Source organism: Rattus norvegicus, chromosome 3 (assembly GCF_021556685.1).
Source record: "Rattus norvegicus strain SHRSP/BbbUtx chromosome 3, alternate assembly SHRSP_T2T, whole genome shotgun sequence".
Lineage (NCBI taxonomy): Eukaryota > Metazoa > Chordata > Mammalia > Rodentia > Muridae > Rattus > Rattus norvegicus.
Window position 1 is genome coordinate 15,231,919 of NC_141536.1, and position 17,205 is coordinate 15,249,123.

Below are 17,205 nucleotides of genomic sequence, written 5' to 3' on the forward strand. Positions count from 1 at the left end.
TCCCCAGAGTGCCTCTCCCCCAGTTCTGCAGTATCACCCCAGGGCACTGATCCGCTGTGCGCATCACCCTTTTACTGGAGTCAGAATTTTACATGCTCAGTGAAAAGCCTTCCTGGTCCCTTTGAAGCTTGTACTCGTTTGCTGAGCAACTGTCCATTTACATCAGTGATATTTATTCATGGAAATGCCTTCTCTGGATGCATGGAAAGGTGGTAAGCGTCATACAAGCTGGGCATAACTCTCCAAACCTCATCTGTCTAAACCAAGCCTGGGGATGGCTCGGCAGTTAAGAGTACCTGCTGCTCTCACAGAGGACCTGGGTTTGATTCCCAGCCCCCACGTGGTGGCTCACAAGTCTCCCTCACTTCTGCTCCAGGGGCACAGACTCCCTGTTCGGTCTCTGTGTATACATCGAAGTGCACGTACAGACGCAGGCAAAAACACTTAACACATTAAAGCCAAGCCAATCACCGGCAGCCCATATATTAGCTGTACCTGTTCTAACAGGTTGGATTTTTTTCTCCTAAAACCTTTCCCAACCTCTGAGTTGGGAAAGGAGAACTCTGGGGGACATTCCCAGCATGGCCAGACCACGTAGATAGTCATGGTTAACTCCATCAATCTGAAAGCCGCTCCTAACACCACACGACCATCTGTCTTAGGATTTCTTGGGTGTGATAAAACACCATTGACCAAAGTCAACGTGGGAAGGAAAAGCCTTACTTCAGCCTTCAACTGTCACATTCCGTCATCTAAGGAAGTCACAGCAGGAGCTGTGCAGGACGGGTGCTGCTTACTGGCTCGTTCCCCATGCCTTGCTCAGCCTGTGTTCTTATAGCAACCAGGACCACCAGCCCAGGGGTGGTACCACCCAGTGAGCTGCCAGTCCCCACATCAATTATAAATAAGGAAAATGCACCACAGGTCAATCTGGCGAAGCTCTCTCCTCTCAAATGACTCTAGTTTATGCCAAGTTGATACAGAACTAGGTAGCATACTAACATATCTCATGTTCCAGACTCCTATTCTGACAAGGCAAAAGGCACACTGACAGAGACGTCCCAGGGAGAAGACAGAACAGTCTGAAAGGTGTCTCCTTGTGATCTGAGCAGTCTCTCAGTTACATGTGCTGCAAACCTGACTCCAAGTGTGGAGTTGCTAAGGGATTGGGTCGGGGGGAGGTTAGAGGAGAGCCTGGTGTGAGGTGATGAGGTCTTGGGATGGGTTAAAAAGTTTCTCATGGGAGTTCATTCTTGCTCAGTTAGTTCTGTCTGTAATCTAACCTGGACTTCTCATGCTTCCTCTATGCCACGTGATTTCTTCTATATCTGTGCCACATGCTAACCACTGTGAGGGCCTCACTAGAGCTCAAAATACCAGTGCTCTTGAAACTACATGACTCTGAGCTACATAAACTTCTATATCGTGCTCCCAAGCTCCAGGTATTTTGTTATGACAACATAGTGTAGACATTTAGTCTTTAAAATCATAGCTACACATGTACAAGTACATACATATACACACACACAGGCCCGCTAATATCTCTGATCCTGTCTTGAAGAGGACAGAGCCAGTAACAACAGGCTTCCTATGCCTTGTTTGAGTTCACACAGACTGTAGAAAAGTGCCCAAGTTGGTAGTTAGTAACTGAAGTGGAGCTCACTCAAATACATCTCGTCTCTAATTGGATACAGCACCGCAACGCTCAGATACATCCAGTCATGTGATGGTTTGTGTTCTCAAAGAGCCCAAGGTCACACGTACCTGTTGTCTGTTCTCTTTGGAATACGGCAACATGGTGGAAACGTGAAACATGACCTCATGCCCTTGGTACACAGTATAGACCGAGTTGATCCCTGTGGTGTTATCTGTAAAACGCAAGGGCAGAGTCAGTGGCCCGGTTTTACATGAAGCGGCTGAAGGCATGCAGCTCACCATACACTCTCAAAGGCTTGGGCTTGTCAGCTGTGGTGAGCGAGAGAGAGAGGCTCACCGAGAGAGGCTCACCGAGAGAGGCTCACCGAGGGAGGCTCACCGAGGGAGGCTCACCGAGAGAGGCTCACCGAGAGAGGCTCACCGAGGGAGGCTCACCGAGAGAGGCTCACCGAGGGAGGCTCACCGAGAGAGGCTCACCGAGGGAGGCTCACCGAGAGAGGCTCACCGAGAGAGGCTCACCGAGAGAGGCTCACCCTCTACTTCAGACGAGGCGCCTTCTCATGCTAAAACCCCTTCCCTTCCTGTGGCCGTGGGGGAAGGATACAGTTCACACAAGCTGTGATGCGCATGAAATCAAGGTGAGGTTCTGAAGAACTGAGCAGTGATTAAAGACAGCCTCTGGATGTAGATGGACCAGCCTGAGTTCTCACTGGCAAGGACTGACTCCTTTCCCCTCCCCAAATGTAAATCCTTTTCTGTAATTTAATTTTTAAAGCTTGTTACTTAGTGTTTGCATGTGTGCACATGTGTGTGTGTCTGGGGTCCACATGCAGTGATGTCTTCACCTGCTCTCCAGCTGATTCTCCTTCACCTCTGGCTGTGGGGTTTAGAGCAGTGTTCGCTATATACTGCTGTGTAAGTTCTTCCAAAGCTTGGCGGACTGAACCAAGGACTAATACATATTTTAAAGGGTTATTTATGTTTATTTTATGTGTTTGAGTGTTTTGCCTGCATGGATGCCTGTGCACCATGTGTGTGAAATGCCCATGGAATTCAAGAGGGTACTAGATCCCTTAGAACTGGAGTTACGGACAGTTGTGAGCTGCCATGTGGGTGGTGGGAATTGAACCCAGGTCCTCTGGAAGAGCAGCTAATGCTGTTAACCACTGAGCCATCTCTCCAGCCCCCTCTATATTTGTTTGTTTATTATTCACTGATTTGGCTTGAGTAGATAGCTAGTGAGTCCCACAAACTCTCCTGCCTCCATCTCCCTAGTGTTGGGATTACAAGCATGTACCCCACACCTGGCTTTTATTATGGGGTGCTGGAATCAACCTCAAGTCCTCATGCTTACATGGCAAGCACTTTACCAGTGGAGCCATCTCCCCAGATCCCCATGCTACTTTTGATAAGTCACCCTACTTTTCTCTTATCCTGTTTCTTAATTTGAAAATCAACACAGGGAAGACTCAGCAAGCTGGTCCTTGCAAAGCACTTAACCTGGCAGAAGACCTGGTGAGCAGAAGAGCTCAGGAGATGGTAGTCAGGACTCCTACAGTGAGGCCGAGAGCTGACCGTGGTGGTGAGCTCGCAGGTGCTCAGGAACACATCACACACGTGTGAAAGTGTGTCAGGGGGAAGCTGGTAACCGAGGCCTTTCCACAGCCATCCTCACACATTGCTGTCATGCTCTGAATCTGTGTGTGCCGCCGGAAGAGAGGCTGTCAGGCAGTCAGGCTACCTGGACAGGAAGTCTGTCACATTTAGGCTACAGGAGCCATGTACTACTGCCTGACTTTCTTTGAGACTTGACTGAAGATCAAACAAAATAGCAAACATGGAAGCCCACAATGTGGGGGAAATGCTCCTCAGCTGGAAGCTGACCTAGGGGCTCAAGCCTGAGTTTGCCCTCTCGCCCCCTCCGAACATCCCAGGCTTCCCCTTCCACACCCAGCTCTCCACCCACTACGTCAGGCCAGAGACCCAGGGACCCGCTGAGAATCCTTCTTCCTCTTCATCTCCACTTTCTTAATATCATGGGACCCTGTGCCCCCCACCCCAGAGTCCTCTACCTCAGAGCTGGGATTTAAACACTTGTCTCCCGGCCAGCCTGCTGTTCCCCAGCCATGACAGCTCCCCGTCCCCCATTTAGACTGTGGACTCTGGTTCTCTAGGGGCTCCCCTGGCCTGCTCCCTCTAGGTTATCTTCCTCACAGTTCTGCCCTAAGGAGATCTGGCTGCTTTCCTACTCAGTGACAAGCAAGGGGACTTCAAACTCCCTGCAGGGCCACCCCTCCCCTTCTCTAGTCTATACTGCAACCTTCTTGGTCCTTCTGCTCCTTCCAGCCAGAAAGCCACTCTCTTGGATTCTAGAACACACCATGTTCTTTCCTGCCTCAGGGACTCCACAGATGCTCCCTGCTTGAAATTCTTTTCTCAGGACTCTCCAACTGTTCCCCACTCATCACTCCACATTCCCCCAGAGAAGTCTTCTGTAATCCCCAGAGTCGGCAAAGTGCCCATGCACTCTCTGCGCCTCCTCAATCCTGTAGGCACCGACTGCCAATCTATTTCATAACCATCATCCGTGCGACGCCTGTGCTATCCAGGGGACTCTAGGCTCCTGCAAGGCAGGGATCATGCTGAGCCCAGCCCGGTCCTGGCATACTGATGGTGCTTATTGGTAAAGGCAACTGTGGGACAATGGAGACTTTTGTTGTAAGGCAGCTTTGCTGTGTGACTCTCACTGAGGCAAACTGCACTCGCGACTGTGTTACCAGGTTCTATAACCTCCCGAGATCCCACAACAGATGTGGTCCTTCACTGATTGAAATGTCATTCGTTTATGCATTGGCTGATCATGTCTCCTGGTGCGTCCTATGAATTCCAAGGGCTGATTATTCTTCTAAAGCCAAGAACTGGAGTCAATGACCATGCTCATGTTCATGTCATACTGGGGATAACTCTCAGTCTTTCCAGCTTCTGGCTCATATGTTCCCCTCTCTTGTGTATAAGTAACAGAATTTTACTAATTTTGATAAGGGGCATGCTTACTTTTGGTGTCCAGACCGCCACGGTAGCCTGTCCAGCCCTTTAGAGTAATGGTGTCACCAAGGAGATTTAAAAATTTTTGAAAAGCTTCACTTCCAATTTCTGCAAGAAAAGGCACAGATGTCAATTCTCTGGTCCTCATTTTCTTACCACAAAGAGGTCATAGATAATGAGATACCGTTGCTGTGCACAGTATCAAAGCATGAGGTCGCATCACCTCTACCCAAGGGCTATAAAGAAGTCTTGTAATTTTCAGGAACCCAAGAGAAGGAAAACAGAACCAGATGAGCCAGGCCTGGGCGTGCAGAATTGAGGGATGAAGGTGCTATTGTTGCTCTGCCCAATGATAAACAGGGATGGTTATGGAAGACACAAATACAGGAAGAGGATACTGTCTTTATATTCACTCAACCAGAGACAGCAAGGAAATATTTTACACTCTGTAGAAGTAGGTTTTCTAAGCTCACGTGTGTTCCTCACAGCCTCTGGCTGTGTTCTCTAGTGCCCATTGCAGGGACTGGCGGACTTTAGGTGACAGTAAAATACGGAGCAGATGAGTGAAGCTGGTCAAGGACCACCTTATAAAACTGTGAACTGCCTCCCGGATTGGAAATTGGTTCAGTGGTGGGGAAGGGTTCAGTCAGAGGCAGGGGTGCAGGGGGGATGCTCACCATTGCTGAACATCTCGTCGTCTGTGAGCTGCCCATCTTTGGCAAAAAGAACCCCAAATTTGAAATTCACAGAGCCCTTACAAGGAGACAGCAAAAGATACCCCAGTTAGTTTCACCGCTAAAGCGCACCTAGTTGTAAGCCAGTGTTTGCCATTTAGGATCACTGTAGTCACTGGAGTGGGCACTTGGGGGATCCTTTCCTCCCATTGGCCCCAGTACTGACCGATGTTAACACGAGTCACTCATTTTTTGTAGGTTAAACAATAGTGTACAGGTGAGGTGATCCGTGTTTGTTTCACTTAATCCAATTGTAATTTCACTACTGACAGCATCAGTGCAGGGGCATTGTGGTGCTTCTGACAAATGGCCCCAGGCACCCAAGGTCTGTACAATGTTCTGACCTACGCATCAGCAGCAGTTCCAAGAAGAGCAGGGAGCTAATTGTAACTGAGAGCCAAACATAACAATCTTAGGCTGACGTCTGGTAGGCTCTTCTAGAAATAGATATGGAAATTGTGGGCAATTTATACTAAGAGCTCACTCCCCCATTCCTGCAGACATTTACTCTGAACAAGTCCAGATGTGCCAATGAAGCCAAAGCAAGCAGCGGCTATTCCCAGTCTGAGTTTCTAATTCTCCACTATGTGGATGACTGATACAATCTGAGCCTGTGGAAATGACAAACACCAATGGAAGACAGTAGCTGCTTCAGGGAAGAGAGGTAGACAGAGGGAAGGAGTCAGGGAGCAGGAAATAGGGTCTCAAACTGTTACTTTTTGAAGACGTGGTTATTATTTATGTGTTTGTATTACCATAATTCATTATCACACTGTATTATGTGGAGGTTATAGTCACCATGCAAGTGCAGGTACCCTCAGAGGCCAGAAGACAGTACTGGATCCCTTGGAACTGGGGTTACAAGGCAGTTATGGATTACTGGATGTGAGTGCTGGGATCCAAATCTGGGTTCTCTGTAAGAGCAGCGCATGTTCTTAGTTACTGAGGCATCACTCCAGCCCCTCAACTCTATGGTTTTAATGACTTTGCCCTTAATCTGGGCAGGGGATTTGTATATTATCCTCTATTCTCTGTGGATGCCTGAATTAGTTAACAAAGAAAGAGTCCATTGTTGGAAGAATATCAATACCACAAGGCCATCTGACCCATCACTAAATGAAGGGTTCTGGATGTTGGTAGTTAAGGTGTCGGTGGTCAGTGGGATCAGAGGTGAGAGGTCAAGGCAAGGGTGTTGGGATTCGGAGGTTGAATGCTAAAAGTAAGGCTCTGGAAGCCCAGCCTGAGCTGGTGGCTCAGTGACTAAAGTACTCACCACAGCTGCCAAGAACAGGGATTCGGATCCCTAGAACCCACAGAAATGCCTGGTACGTTTGGTAAGGTGCCTGGCATTCTAGTTTAGGAAGGCAGAGAGAGGGGCAGAACAAGCTGGCTAACAAAAGTGGACATATCAGGGAGCTCTGCATTTGATTAGGAGATCCTGCCTCAATGAATAAGGTAGAAGAGGGATAGTGGAAGAGTCCTGACATCAACCCAAGGCATCCATATGTGTGAGTATGTGAAGCCACACATGCACACACAGCATATACACATACAGCATATGAAGAGAAGGATCTAAAAACTCAGATCTGAGGTTTGTGCTTCTAAATTCTCCTCTGTCCCCAGTACACCTGGGAGACAGATTCACGTCCTTCTGTAACAGTGGCTTTCTAGATAGACACATAAGCAGGGCGGGCATTTCCGCCTGAATATTGAATACTGGATACTGGAACTCTCCCCAGTTCTTGGGGGTGATGTTCTTCCTCCTAGGCAAGCCTCAGTTCCACTGACAACTTTCAGACAGGCCACCTCTCCCTGCTGCTCTACCACAGCACCACTCACTCTTTACACCACCATCCCCTCTGTAATTCTGACCTTGAACAGGTACATGTATGTATCTGTTTCCCTCTAGGATCACACACATTTTACTACTGAATCTGCAGGGCAGAGCAAAAGGCTGGGCAGTGAGGAAGACAGACAGGTGTGACTCAGTAGCTGTGTATAAGCAGCAAGAAAAACAGCCAAGCTGGACAGAAGCACTTGCTTTTTATCAGCTGCTCAGGTTTCAATGCTTTGTTTTTTTTGTAGATTTTTTAAAGGCTTATTTTTATATTTTTATTATTTTAAATTGTGTGTGTGTGTGTGTGTGTGTGTGTGTGTGTGTGTGTGTGTGTGTGTACATGAGCACAGATGCCTGTGGGGGCTAGAGGTGTTGTTGGATCCCCTGAAGCTGGAGTTAGAGGAGGTTCTGTGAGCTGGGAATGTAACTCAGGTCCTGTGAGGACAGCATAACAGTCTTAACCCCAAGTCATCTCTCCAGCCCCAATTTCTGTAGTTTTGTCAGGACTTTGACCTCTTTTGGGTTTCTATGGCCATCATGTTTCTTCTTTTTTTGGAGCGATGACAGCAGTCACACATCTCTAAGATGCTGGCACCTCTTCTGTTTCTGAACCCTCATAAAAAGCAGTCACAGCAATGTGTAGTCTAGCAGACAGCCAGCCCTTTTGGAGTAATCACGAGAGGACTGAAGCAGTGAGGCAATGGCCCTCTATACTTGGTGTCCAGCTTGACAGCATCAGGAGCCCTGGAGGGGTTGCTAGGAGACAACTGGCTCCCAGCCCAGTGTTCCAAGCTCAGGAAGTAGGTCTGGCATCTGGCTTGGAAGTTTGCATCAAAAAGATTTCCCTGAGATGTTCTCACTGCTGGTCCTGGAAACAGACTCTAAGAACCAGTGAACAAAAAGAACTGACTGGGAGGCTTCCAGGAAGCCTGGGATTGGGTCCAACGGAGCCAGCAGATAGTAAGGATAGGGCAGGGGATTAGGTATATATACTAGCAGCTCAGGACCAGAAAGGACCCACAGGCCACAGGCAGCGAAGTCCAGGAACAAGAGATTTGGCCGTAAATGAACAGCAGGCAGACCTGGGATCTAGGTCTTTTGACTCTTTCCAATAGCATGACAGTATTCACAGGGCAGGTCTGCACTGAGCAAAGCTGAGATCACAGGCAGAGATATCAGTGGCCATGAAACTTCATGGGGATATTCTGAGATTGGCAGCATGATACCAGTACCCTGGCTGAGGCCTTGGAGGGGATGGAGTTGTGAAATGTGTTATTGGGTCAGGCTGAAGCACTACAAGGTCACTGGGCAAGGAGGATGCAGGATGGGGATTATCTAGGTACCCTGGAATGATAAGATTTTCCTTCTTCGAGGTCACCTATAGGGACAAGAGCATGATTCCAGGTTTGCCATGATGAACCTGGCCTGCATCTCTTTTTATCCGCTGTCCAGCTGTTAATACTCCATAAAGAGCCCCAGTTTAAATTAGAAATTACACAGAACCTTCTGCTTCAGGTGGACATTTCAGGAATGTTGTCATAGGGTTCTCTGGTACTTTAAATATGCTTGGTTCAGGGAGTGGCACTATTAGGAGGTGTGGCCTTGTTGGAGTGGGTGTGGCTTTGCTGGAGTAGGTGTGGCCTTGTTGGTGGAAGTGTGTCACTGTAGGGGCGGGCTTTGAGAGCCTCCTCCTAGCTGCCTAAGGATCCATCCAGTCTTCTCCTGGTTATAGCTGGATCAAGGTGTAGAACTCTGAGCTCCTTCTCCAGCACCATTTCTGCCTGGAAGCCGCTATGCGTCCTGCTATGATGATAATGGACTGAACCTCTGACACTGTAAGCCAGCCCCAATCAAATGTCCCAATATGAGTTGCCTTGGTCATGGTGTCTCTCCACAGCAATGGAAACCCTAACTAAGACAGGATCTCTTGAAATAACCTGGTGCCTGAGGCTTCTCAGATGATGCCCACGTTGACTAGAAAGCACTCATCTGTTTTCAGAAACCAGGGTCAACATAGTGAGCTGTCTTATACTTTAGGAGAGGTAGTTTGATCTGGGACTACCTGATCATAACAGGCCATTTTGAGTTGTCATCCTCTGGCTCTGGGTACTGAACATGGCTTTACCATGCATGCTAGGCATATACTCTACCACTGAGCTCTAGCCCCCAATGGACTACTTTGGAAGAAGCCACTATTCACATCAGCGCTTCATGAGGTCTGGATTTGGAGGGATATAGGGAGCTTTCTAGTCCCAAGTTCAGTCTGGGCCACCAGAGGAAGCTGCCATTTGGAGAGTTAAGGTACTGATTTTCTCAGGACACAGTCCTGCTCAGACACACAAACAGGCCACATTTGTCATTTATATTTATCTAAAAGTTAAAATATTTATTTTTATTTTATGCATATATTTGTTTGCCTGCCTATATGTGTACTACATGTGTGCTTTGTACCTGTGGTGTCCCTGGAACTGGATTCACAGATGGTTGTAAGTCACTGTGTGGGTGCCAGGAACTGTGGACTCAAGTCTTCTGTAAAAGCAGCCAGTGCTCTTAACTGCTGACCCACCTCTCCAGCCCCTACTTCTAATTTTATCTATGGAATTAATACTCCAAATTATATTCCTTTTTAGAAAAGTGAAATCTGAGCAGAAAGTTCTAATGAATCCAGAAGAACCATTGGAACTGAGGAAGGATGGCCTTATTTAAGACAGCATGGCTGGGGGGTTGGGGATTTAGCTCAGTGGTAGAGCGCTTGCCTAGGAAGCGCAAGGCCCTGGGTTCGGTCCCCAGCTCCGAAAAAAAAGAACAAAAAAAAAAAAAAAAAAAAGAAAGAAAAGACAGCATGGCTGGGTCCTTGATACTGTTGCTTGGTCCTTGATACCTGGCTTGTATTATGACACAGCCAGAGTCACCTGAAAGGAGGGAGCCTTCATTGAGAAAGGACATCCATAAGATTTGGCTGTAAGTCATTTTCTTTCTTTTTTTTTTTTTTTCTTTTTTTCGGAGCTGGGGACCGAACCCAGGGCCTTGCGCTTGCTAGGCAAGCGCTCTACCACTGAGCTAAATCCCCAGCCCCTGTAAGTAATTTTCTTAATTAGCGATTGTGGGAGAGGGCCCATCTCACTGTGGGTGGCGCCACCCGTGGGCTGTTGGTCCTGAGTTGTATAAAGAAAGCAGGCTGAGCAAGCCATGCTAGGCAAGCCATGCTAGGCAAGCCATGCTAGGCAAGCCATGCTGAGCAAGCCATGCTAGGCAGGCCAGTAATAATCAGCAACCCTCCATGGCTTCTACATCAGCCCCTGCTCTCTCTGAGTCCCCGCCCTGACATCCTTCAGTGATGGTCAGTGATGCATGAGAGGTAAACCCTTTCCTTGCCAACCTCTGGTCATCGTGTTTATCACTAGCCAAGACAGACGGCCTTTTGTAGGCATGGGGTTCTGCCTGCTCACAGCTCACTGGTTTACCTGATGTGTACTGTAGCACAAGACACTGAATCTCCCGTGGGGACGCCAGTCTGTGCAGTCATGAACACACAAAACACGGGCACCACGCCACCAGCTTCACTTTACTAAGTAGCTAATCTCTCAGGAACATCACCACTGCTCCTTACTAGGCTTCCCCCGCCCATCATCACAACTCACGGTTTACCACTAGAATGGACTAGAGTTAAGGTCAATGCTCCCAACTGATTCTAGCTGTGGGATTAAATGGGAACGCTTGGGACACTCATCTCTCAGAAAGCTCCCATGAATGATGACCTCTGCTCACCCCTTCCCAAGTTATCAACAAGGGACATTTGCCTCTTCAAGCAAACAGTCCCTTAGTAAAGAGACAAAATTGAGATCTGGCCTGTACAGTGTAGGCCAGAAATGAACCAGATGCTGCCACCACATTGGAGTGCTCATAACAAGTGCACTGCAACACATTTGAATTCAGGGCATTTTATAAAGATGTGTCAGCTAGGTGAGGTGACAGATTAGGCTTGGGGTATCAGGGAAATGGAGGAGTCAGGATTTTACCAAGTTTGACCCAAACAACTAGATAAATGATATTTCCATTTCTGCTGTGGGTAATATACTCAGTTATCTGGTGATAACATGCTGTATATCTCTCTCTCACACACACAGGTGCACAGTCACATGCACACACCTACTCGCACACACTTAAAACGGGAGTAACAGAACGAAGCCTGCAGACATCTAATGCATAGGCATCCTACTAGATGGAAATGAGCCCCTCTGTACAATACATTCATAGATGTATGCAGATTTAAGTAAATTTTTCTATTTATAGATGACTGTATGGAAAATTCTTCAGGAGACCTTGGAAAGCCCATTTAGCCAAACCTCTTTGTGAGAACGAGCTCATACTGCAAATGCACAGAAGTCTGACTCAGAGAGAAGGCTGTGCTCACAGTGAAGGTGACAGAGAATAAATATGTTCATAAACCACTTACCTCTTGCTCTTCCAGAACCAGCAAGTCCTGTCAAGCAAAGATTCAGAAGTTATGTTTATGTCATAGTAATTAGTGGATTTTGGCTCTCTGTGAAAGCCAAGCATGACATAGTCACATGATTTGATGTTATGATGTTTTGGAAATAATAGAAGTTGGTTATGGGATCTCTCTTTAAGGGAAACGAAATCAAAAGTAAACAACAACAGAAAACAAAACTCTGGCTGGACACACATCCCTCAGGGATCTCTGACGGACAGTAGTGCTCACCCTCCCTGAATCAAGCACACTTCCTGCTTCAAGACAAAACTTCTTTAAAAGGAGACAACATTGAGAAACAGAGAGCTCAATACCGGTGTCAAAGGCTGATAGCCAGGGTAGATGTCTGGTTCACACACATCCCATTACTTGCCCAACATCTAGTCAGCTGCCTGAAGAGACCCTCTCCTAAGATCAAATGGGGCACGGTGACCCTAAAGAAGCCTGGCTTTGAGTCCTTGCTCTGCTCCCTCCAGCTGTGCTTGGGTACAGATTATTTGACCTGTGTCTATTCCTTACTCATGGTTCAAGGATAAGCAGGTCACTATGGAGAATGACAGGGTGAGAGTGGGGGATGCCTTTCATATGACCTCAGGCCATCTTCCCGTCTCACGCCCAGTTACTTCACAGTAAACTCCTGAAGAAGCTGGTGAGCGGATCCCAAAGGTTCTCATAGAGGTCACTGGGTGAGTGAGGTGGGGAAGGTGGATCCTGGAAAGTCATGGCTGCTGGCTGGTGAGAACAGAGAGGAAGAGGTCCAGGAGAGAGGTGGATGAGACTAAGGGACCCTCATCCTCTGTATCAACCGGGGAGCTGACAGCTCCTAAAGAGGTATGCAAGTCACACAAAATCCTCCATTTTTGGTAACATAAGGGCTCTTTTGTTCAGAATTCAGCCATCTGAATCCCAGGGAAAAAAACAAGCCTGCTCTGTGTTTTAGACTTTGAGACACATTTCATATTTGCATGCCATTACACACTTCACTGAAAGATACTCTCTTCCAGAATTTCCTTTGATGGCAACCACCCAGCCATGCAGCCCCTCATTCCAGAATTACAGGTAAGGAATTGGCGATTCAGTGGACTCAGGTTAAGGTCACATGGTCTGGTTCTTCTGACACCTGCAAGGGCACAGCCACGGTGAATGAGACACAGGGACTTCCCAACTGCCTTTAGTCCAGCGGGCCTCAGAACTGGGGCATTTGGCTACAGCCCCTGGCCTGGTGACAGGATTTTCCTCAGTGGCCAGGCTCTGGGAGCAGCCTTGCAACAGGAGTCCCCAGGGTCTCAACATTCAGCCCTGGCAGCAGGAGGGATGCCACCGGCCACCAGGCCACACTTTCTTTTGCAGCCTCCTTGCTTTGGATTCTATCTGCTTAGGAGAGGGTGCTCCTGCCAGGCATTGTGGTCTACCAATGTCCCACTCGACAGCATCAAATTGTAAAAAAACTTTCATTTCTGGATTTGTAGGTACCAACTAGGTCTCTTTTTGTTGTTTTCCGGTTTGTAATTTTATCCTGGAAGGTCTATTTTATATCAGTAATGGTATTTCTTAGTATAGTTCTGTTGGTGATTATTCTTTGTGTCTGTTTATACATGTTTGTTACATACATATGTACATATGTAGACACGTGTGTGCCACAGATTGTATGTGATGCCAGAAGATAAGTTGTGGTGCTGGTTCTCATGTTCTACATCGTCTGAAACTGGCTGTCCTATTGTTTCCACTGTGACGGGCTAGCTGCCCCACAGGCCTCTGAAGATCCGCCCGTCTCTGCCTTTCATCTTGCTATAGGAGTGCTGGGACTGTGAACTACGACTTTAGCTACTGCTTTAAGTGGGCTCTGGGGATCTGAAATCAGTCTTCAAACTTGTGCCAGCTCCTGGTATTGTCTTTTATGGAATTTTGATTTTGATTATTAGTTTGTTGCTAATGTTAAGTTCTAAAAAAACCAAAATATTAGGTTTAAGAGTGCATGGTTTTCCAGGCAGCGGTGGTGCACGCCTTTAATCTCAGCACTCAAGAGGCAGAGGGTGGTGGCTCTCTAAGTTCCAGGCCAGCTGGACTACAGAGGGAATTCCAGGACAGCCAGGGCTACACAGGAACCCTGTTTCCAAAACCAAATTGGTTTTACATGTACTTAAAAAGCCAAGAAGTGCTTTAAAGTTGAGGTTTCCTTCTGTATGTTCTTATTTATCCATAGTCATCAGGAAAAGTTAGCTTCAACTATCTAGATGCAAAGGTGGTAGAGAGGGGCAGGAAGATAACACACATGCCCACCTCTCCCACTTCTCCAAAGCCAACTTAACCACACACCACGCATCGCCTCTGGGAGGATTTGGGTCAAGAAAAAACACCACTGCATCCTAGCAAGGAGAGGTAGAGGGACAGCGCCTTCCTGCTCACACCGAGGCTGGTTCAGCTACTGTTCACCCCGTGAGTCCTGTGACTGACAGGGTTTCTAACAGTCATGTGTAGAAGCTGGGGACAGCTCTGAGAGTGTGACTGTTGTGAGAGAAAGGCACCCCTGGGCAGCTCCTCCAGGACTTTGGGGTGGGGCCTTTGGAGTGGGCTAGTCAAGGTGACGAGAGGGAACGAAGCAAGAATCGGTTCTTATACCTGGTGTGGGAGTATTCCTGTTGCTCAGTCCTCCAGAGGCTAGGGAGGAAGGACATGAGCTTGAGGTCACCCTGAGGTGTGAAGTGAGTTCTAGGGTAGCATGGGCCATATGGTAAGACCCTGCATTTAAAAAGTCCAAGTTGTATTATGAAGTACTAAGGCACATTGCTACTGATATAGTTATAAGTCTAATTTGTTTTTAAGGCTGCCATAACCACTTTAAGCATAGCACAGCTTAGTTTGCTTAGTTTAATCTAACACTAAATTTTGCCTGAGTTTATTCTAGCAGTGTACAAGTACTATTTAATTGTGTTTTGTTTTGTTTGGTTTGGTGCCTCTCTCTCTCTCTCTCTCTCTCTCTCTCTCTCTCTCTCTCTGTGTGTGTGTGTGTGTGTGTGTGTGTGTGTAATGCACACATGTGCTTTGCAGCACAGAGGACAATCAGAGGACAACTTACAGGAGTCAGTCCTCCCCTTCTACCCTGCCAGTCCTCATGGTTGAACAAACAATATTTTACAAATTAAAGGAAAGGAAAGGCATGAGAATATTCAACTCTGTATGTTGAGTTAAGCAAAGTCGAAAGGCAATGGGTAGCCTTAGTGTGAAAGCTCACCTTGAAGGCATACAGAAAAAAACTGTATCATCCATTCTGATCAGTCCTCTACCGCTCTCTTGAGTCATTTCCCCACAAATGAACACATTCACCTCACTCAGCACAGGCCCCCCAATGCCTCCTGGACACAACTCCAGGCCTCCTCTCCAGCCTCTTTGCCATCTAACTCTGGCACAACCTGAGCTCAGCTTTGCTCTCTTGACCAGCATCCTGGTGAGGATGGCTACAGTTTGACCAGCATCCTGGTGAGGATGGCTACAGTTTTAAGTTTTCAGAGCTAAACTGATTACAGCTACATGACAAAGGTTATATATACATAAAAGACAAATATATATGTATATTTAAACCTGACAACCTGACCTCAATTATGACACCACACTTCCTCCCTCTCCCTGGGCAGACTAGCCTGCCCTATCATTCTGGTAAGGTGAGATCGCATCTATGCAAGTTATAAAACCGTAAAGCCCCATGGCTTCCTTTACCTTTTGTATCTCAGGATGAAAAATTTCCCTAGGTCCTTTCTCAAACTTGTCCAGGTTCATGGCACTGAAACAGAGCAGAGTGAGCCGGTGAGGCAGGGACTGAAGCAACAGGGAGTGAGGCACAGTTTCTCTGGATAGATGATATTATCGGAAGAATCGTGGTAGATTCTCTGAACGGCCTGACACACTGGGAATGTAAATCAGCAAGGGAGGGGAGAATGAGTGAATCCGCGAGCTTCAATTGCCACATGTGACTGTCCCCCCAGGGCACTCGTGCAGTTAGAGGCAGTCATCAGGGACTCCTCACTGTTCTCCCAGACTGCTATTGACTTATTTGTTGTCCGTCATTGGCAATTTCATATAGCATATGATACTCTTTACCTCCAAACCCCAAAGCCATAGAGACCTAGGTCTAAATCTTGTAGACTCCTGACTCTGCTGAATCCCTCCTGCTCCCCGAGGCCCTCATTCCTCATAGGCGAATGGAGACAACTGTAGATGGACTTTGTGCAGTGGAATTAGTCACTGAGAAAATGCTAGGCAAACAGTCGTGTCTGACACAGAAGCTACTGTCACCAGGGTGTCATATCTTATCTGGGGACAGTGACAGCCTCCATCTGGCGAACAGCTTTCCCCAGGCCTAGGAAAGAGATGAGAGGGAGGTGGGGAGCCAGGGGCAGCAGCCAGATGTGGCAATCCTTTCACTCGCTGTTCAGTGAAGAATAAAGTATTCCCCAGGGAGCCGCTGCTGACATCTGGGCTTCTACTGCAAAGTATAAAAAGAAAATGAAAACCATTTTTTGATTTTTTTCTAAGCCCGAAGTATCCAAGTGAACACAAGAAAAAAAAAAATAGCAGTGGGCAAAGAATGTGCGCACAGAGAGAGGCTCAGGAGCCATGGCTAGATAGATCTGCAGGATATTGAATATGCGATCCCTCTTTGAACCTCCACTTTATCACCTGTGACAGTGACGGTCCTGCCGTCTGGGGCTACCTTGAAGACTCTAGGAGGGAACGACTGGCTTGTTAATCAAAGGAAGCTAATGCACAAGGACCCTAGGAACAGGCAATCCACAGAGGCCTCCACGCTGTGTGGGCTCTGTCCTGAATACTCACCTTAAGATGGACTTCACAGACAGCGTTTTGGTGGGACTGTAGGGGAGGCATATTTTTTGCGTACCCTGGAAGAATCAAAGAACCAGTGAGTGATGAGTCCAGCACCCTTCACCTCGTAAGAGCCTCACCTGCTCACTGTGGTGGGACCAGGCCTGTGTGTTTGAATTCTTCTTTAAGGGTGGATATGGAAATAAACATTCTACATAGGGAAAAAAAAAAAACCCTGCCCCGGCTGACCACACCCTCCCTCTGGTTACATATTTCTGGTTCTGAGCAGAACTCTTCAACATATCAGCCCTCAGCATCTTGGTGCCATGGTGCACAGCTGAGCCATCTGCTACAGTCTGGATATAAAACACACAACTGCCCATGTGTTAAAGACTATGTCACTAGTCTGCGTCACTATTAGAAGGTGCTAGAAGCTTTCAGAGCTGGATCTTGTGGGAAGTCTCAGGTCACTGGGGTGATGTGCTCTCAAATGGGGATGTAGACCCCTGGTCTCTTGGTTCCAAGTGGCCATGAGGTGAACAGCGTCGTCTGGCTCCACAGACCCTGCTGTGAGGTATCGCTTCACCACCAGCTCCAGAGCGCAGACAGATGACCAAGGTCTG

At 47.6% G+C, this 17,205-nt stretch overlaps 1 protein-coding gene across 51 annotated transcripts in view; it reads right to left on the reverse strand.

Moving 5' to 3' along the window:
- The window catches only part of Garnl3 (GTPase activating Rap/RanGAP domain-like 3), a 144,242-nt gene that overhangs the window by 47,646 nt on the left and 79,391 nt on the right, over nucleotides 1-17,205 (reverse strand). For all 51 annotated transcript variants that reach the window (XR_015683290.1, XR_015683288.1, XR_015683289.1 and 48 more), the window contains 6 exon segments: nucleotides 16,595-16,659; nucleotides 15,479-15,542; nucleotides 11,729-11,755; nucleotides 5,379-5,454; nucleotides 4,711-4,809; nucleotides 1,765-1,868 (listed from right to left, as the gene is read on the reverse strand). Coding sequence is in view for 47 of the 51 variants with exons in the window: in NM_001430653.1 (NP_001417582.1) it covers nucleotides 1,765-1,868; nucleotides 4,711-4,809; nucleotides 5,379-5,454; nucleotides 11,729-11,755; nucleotides 15,479-15,542; nucleotides 16,595-16,659 (435 nt within the window). In the remaining 4 variants the exon portion in view is untranslated.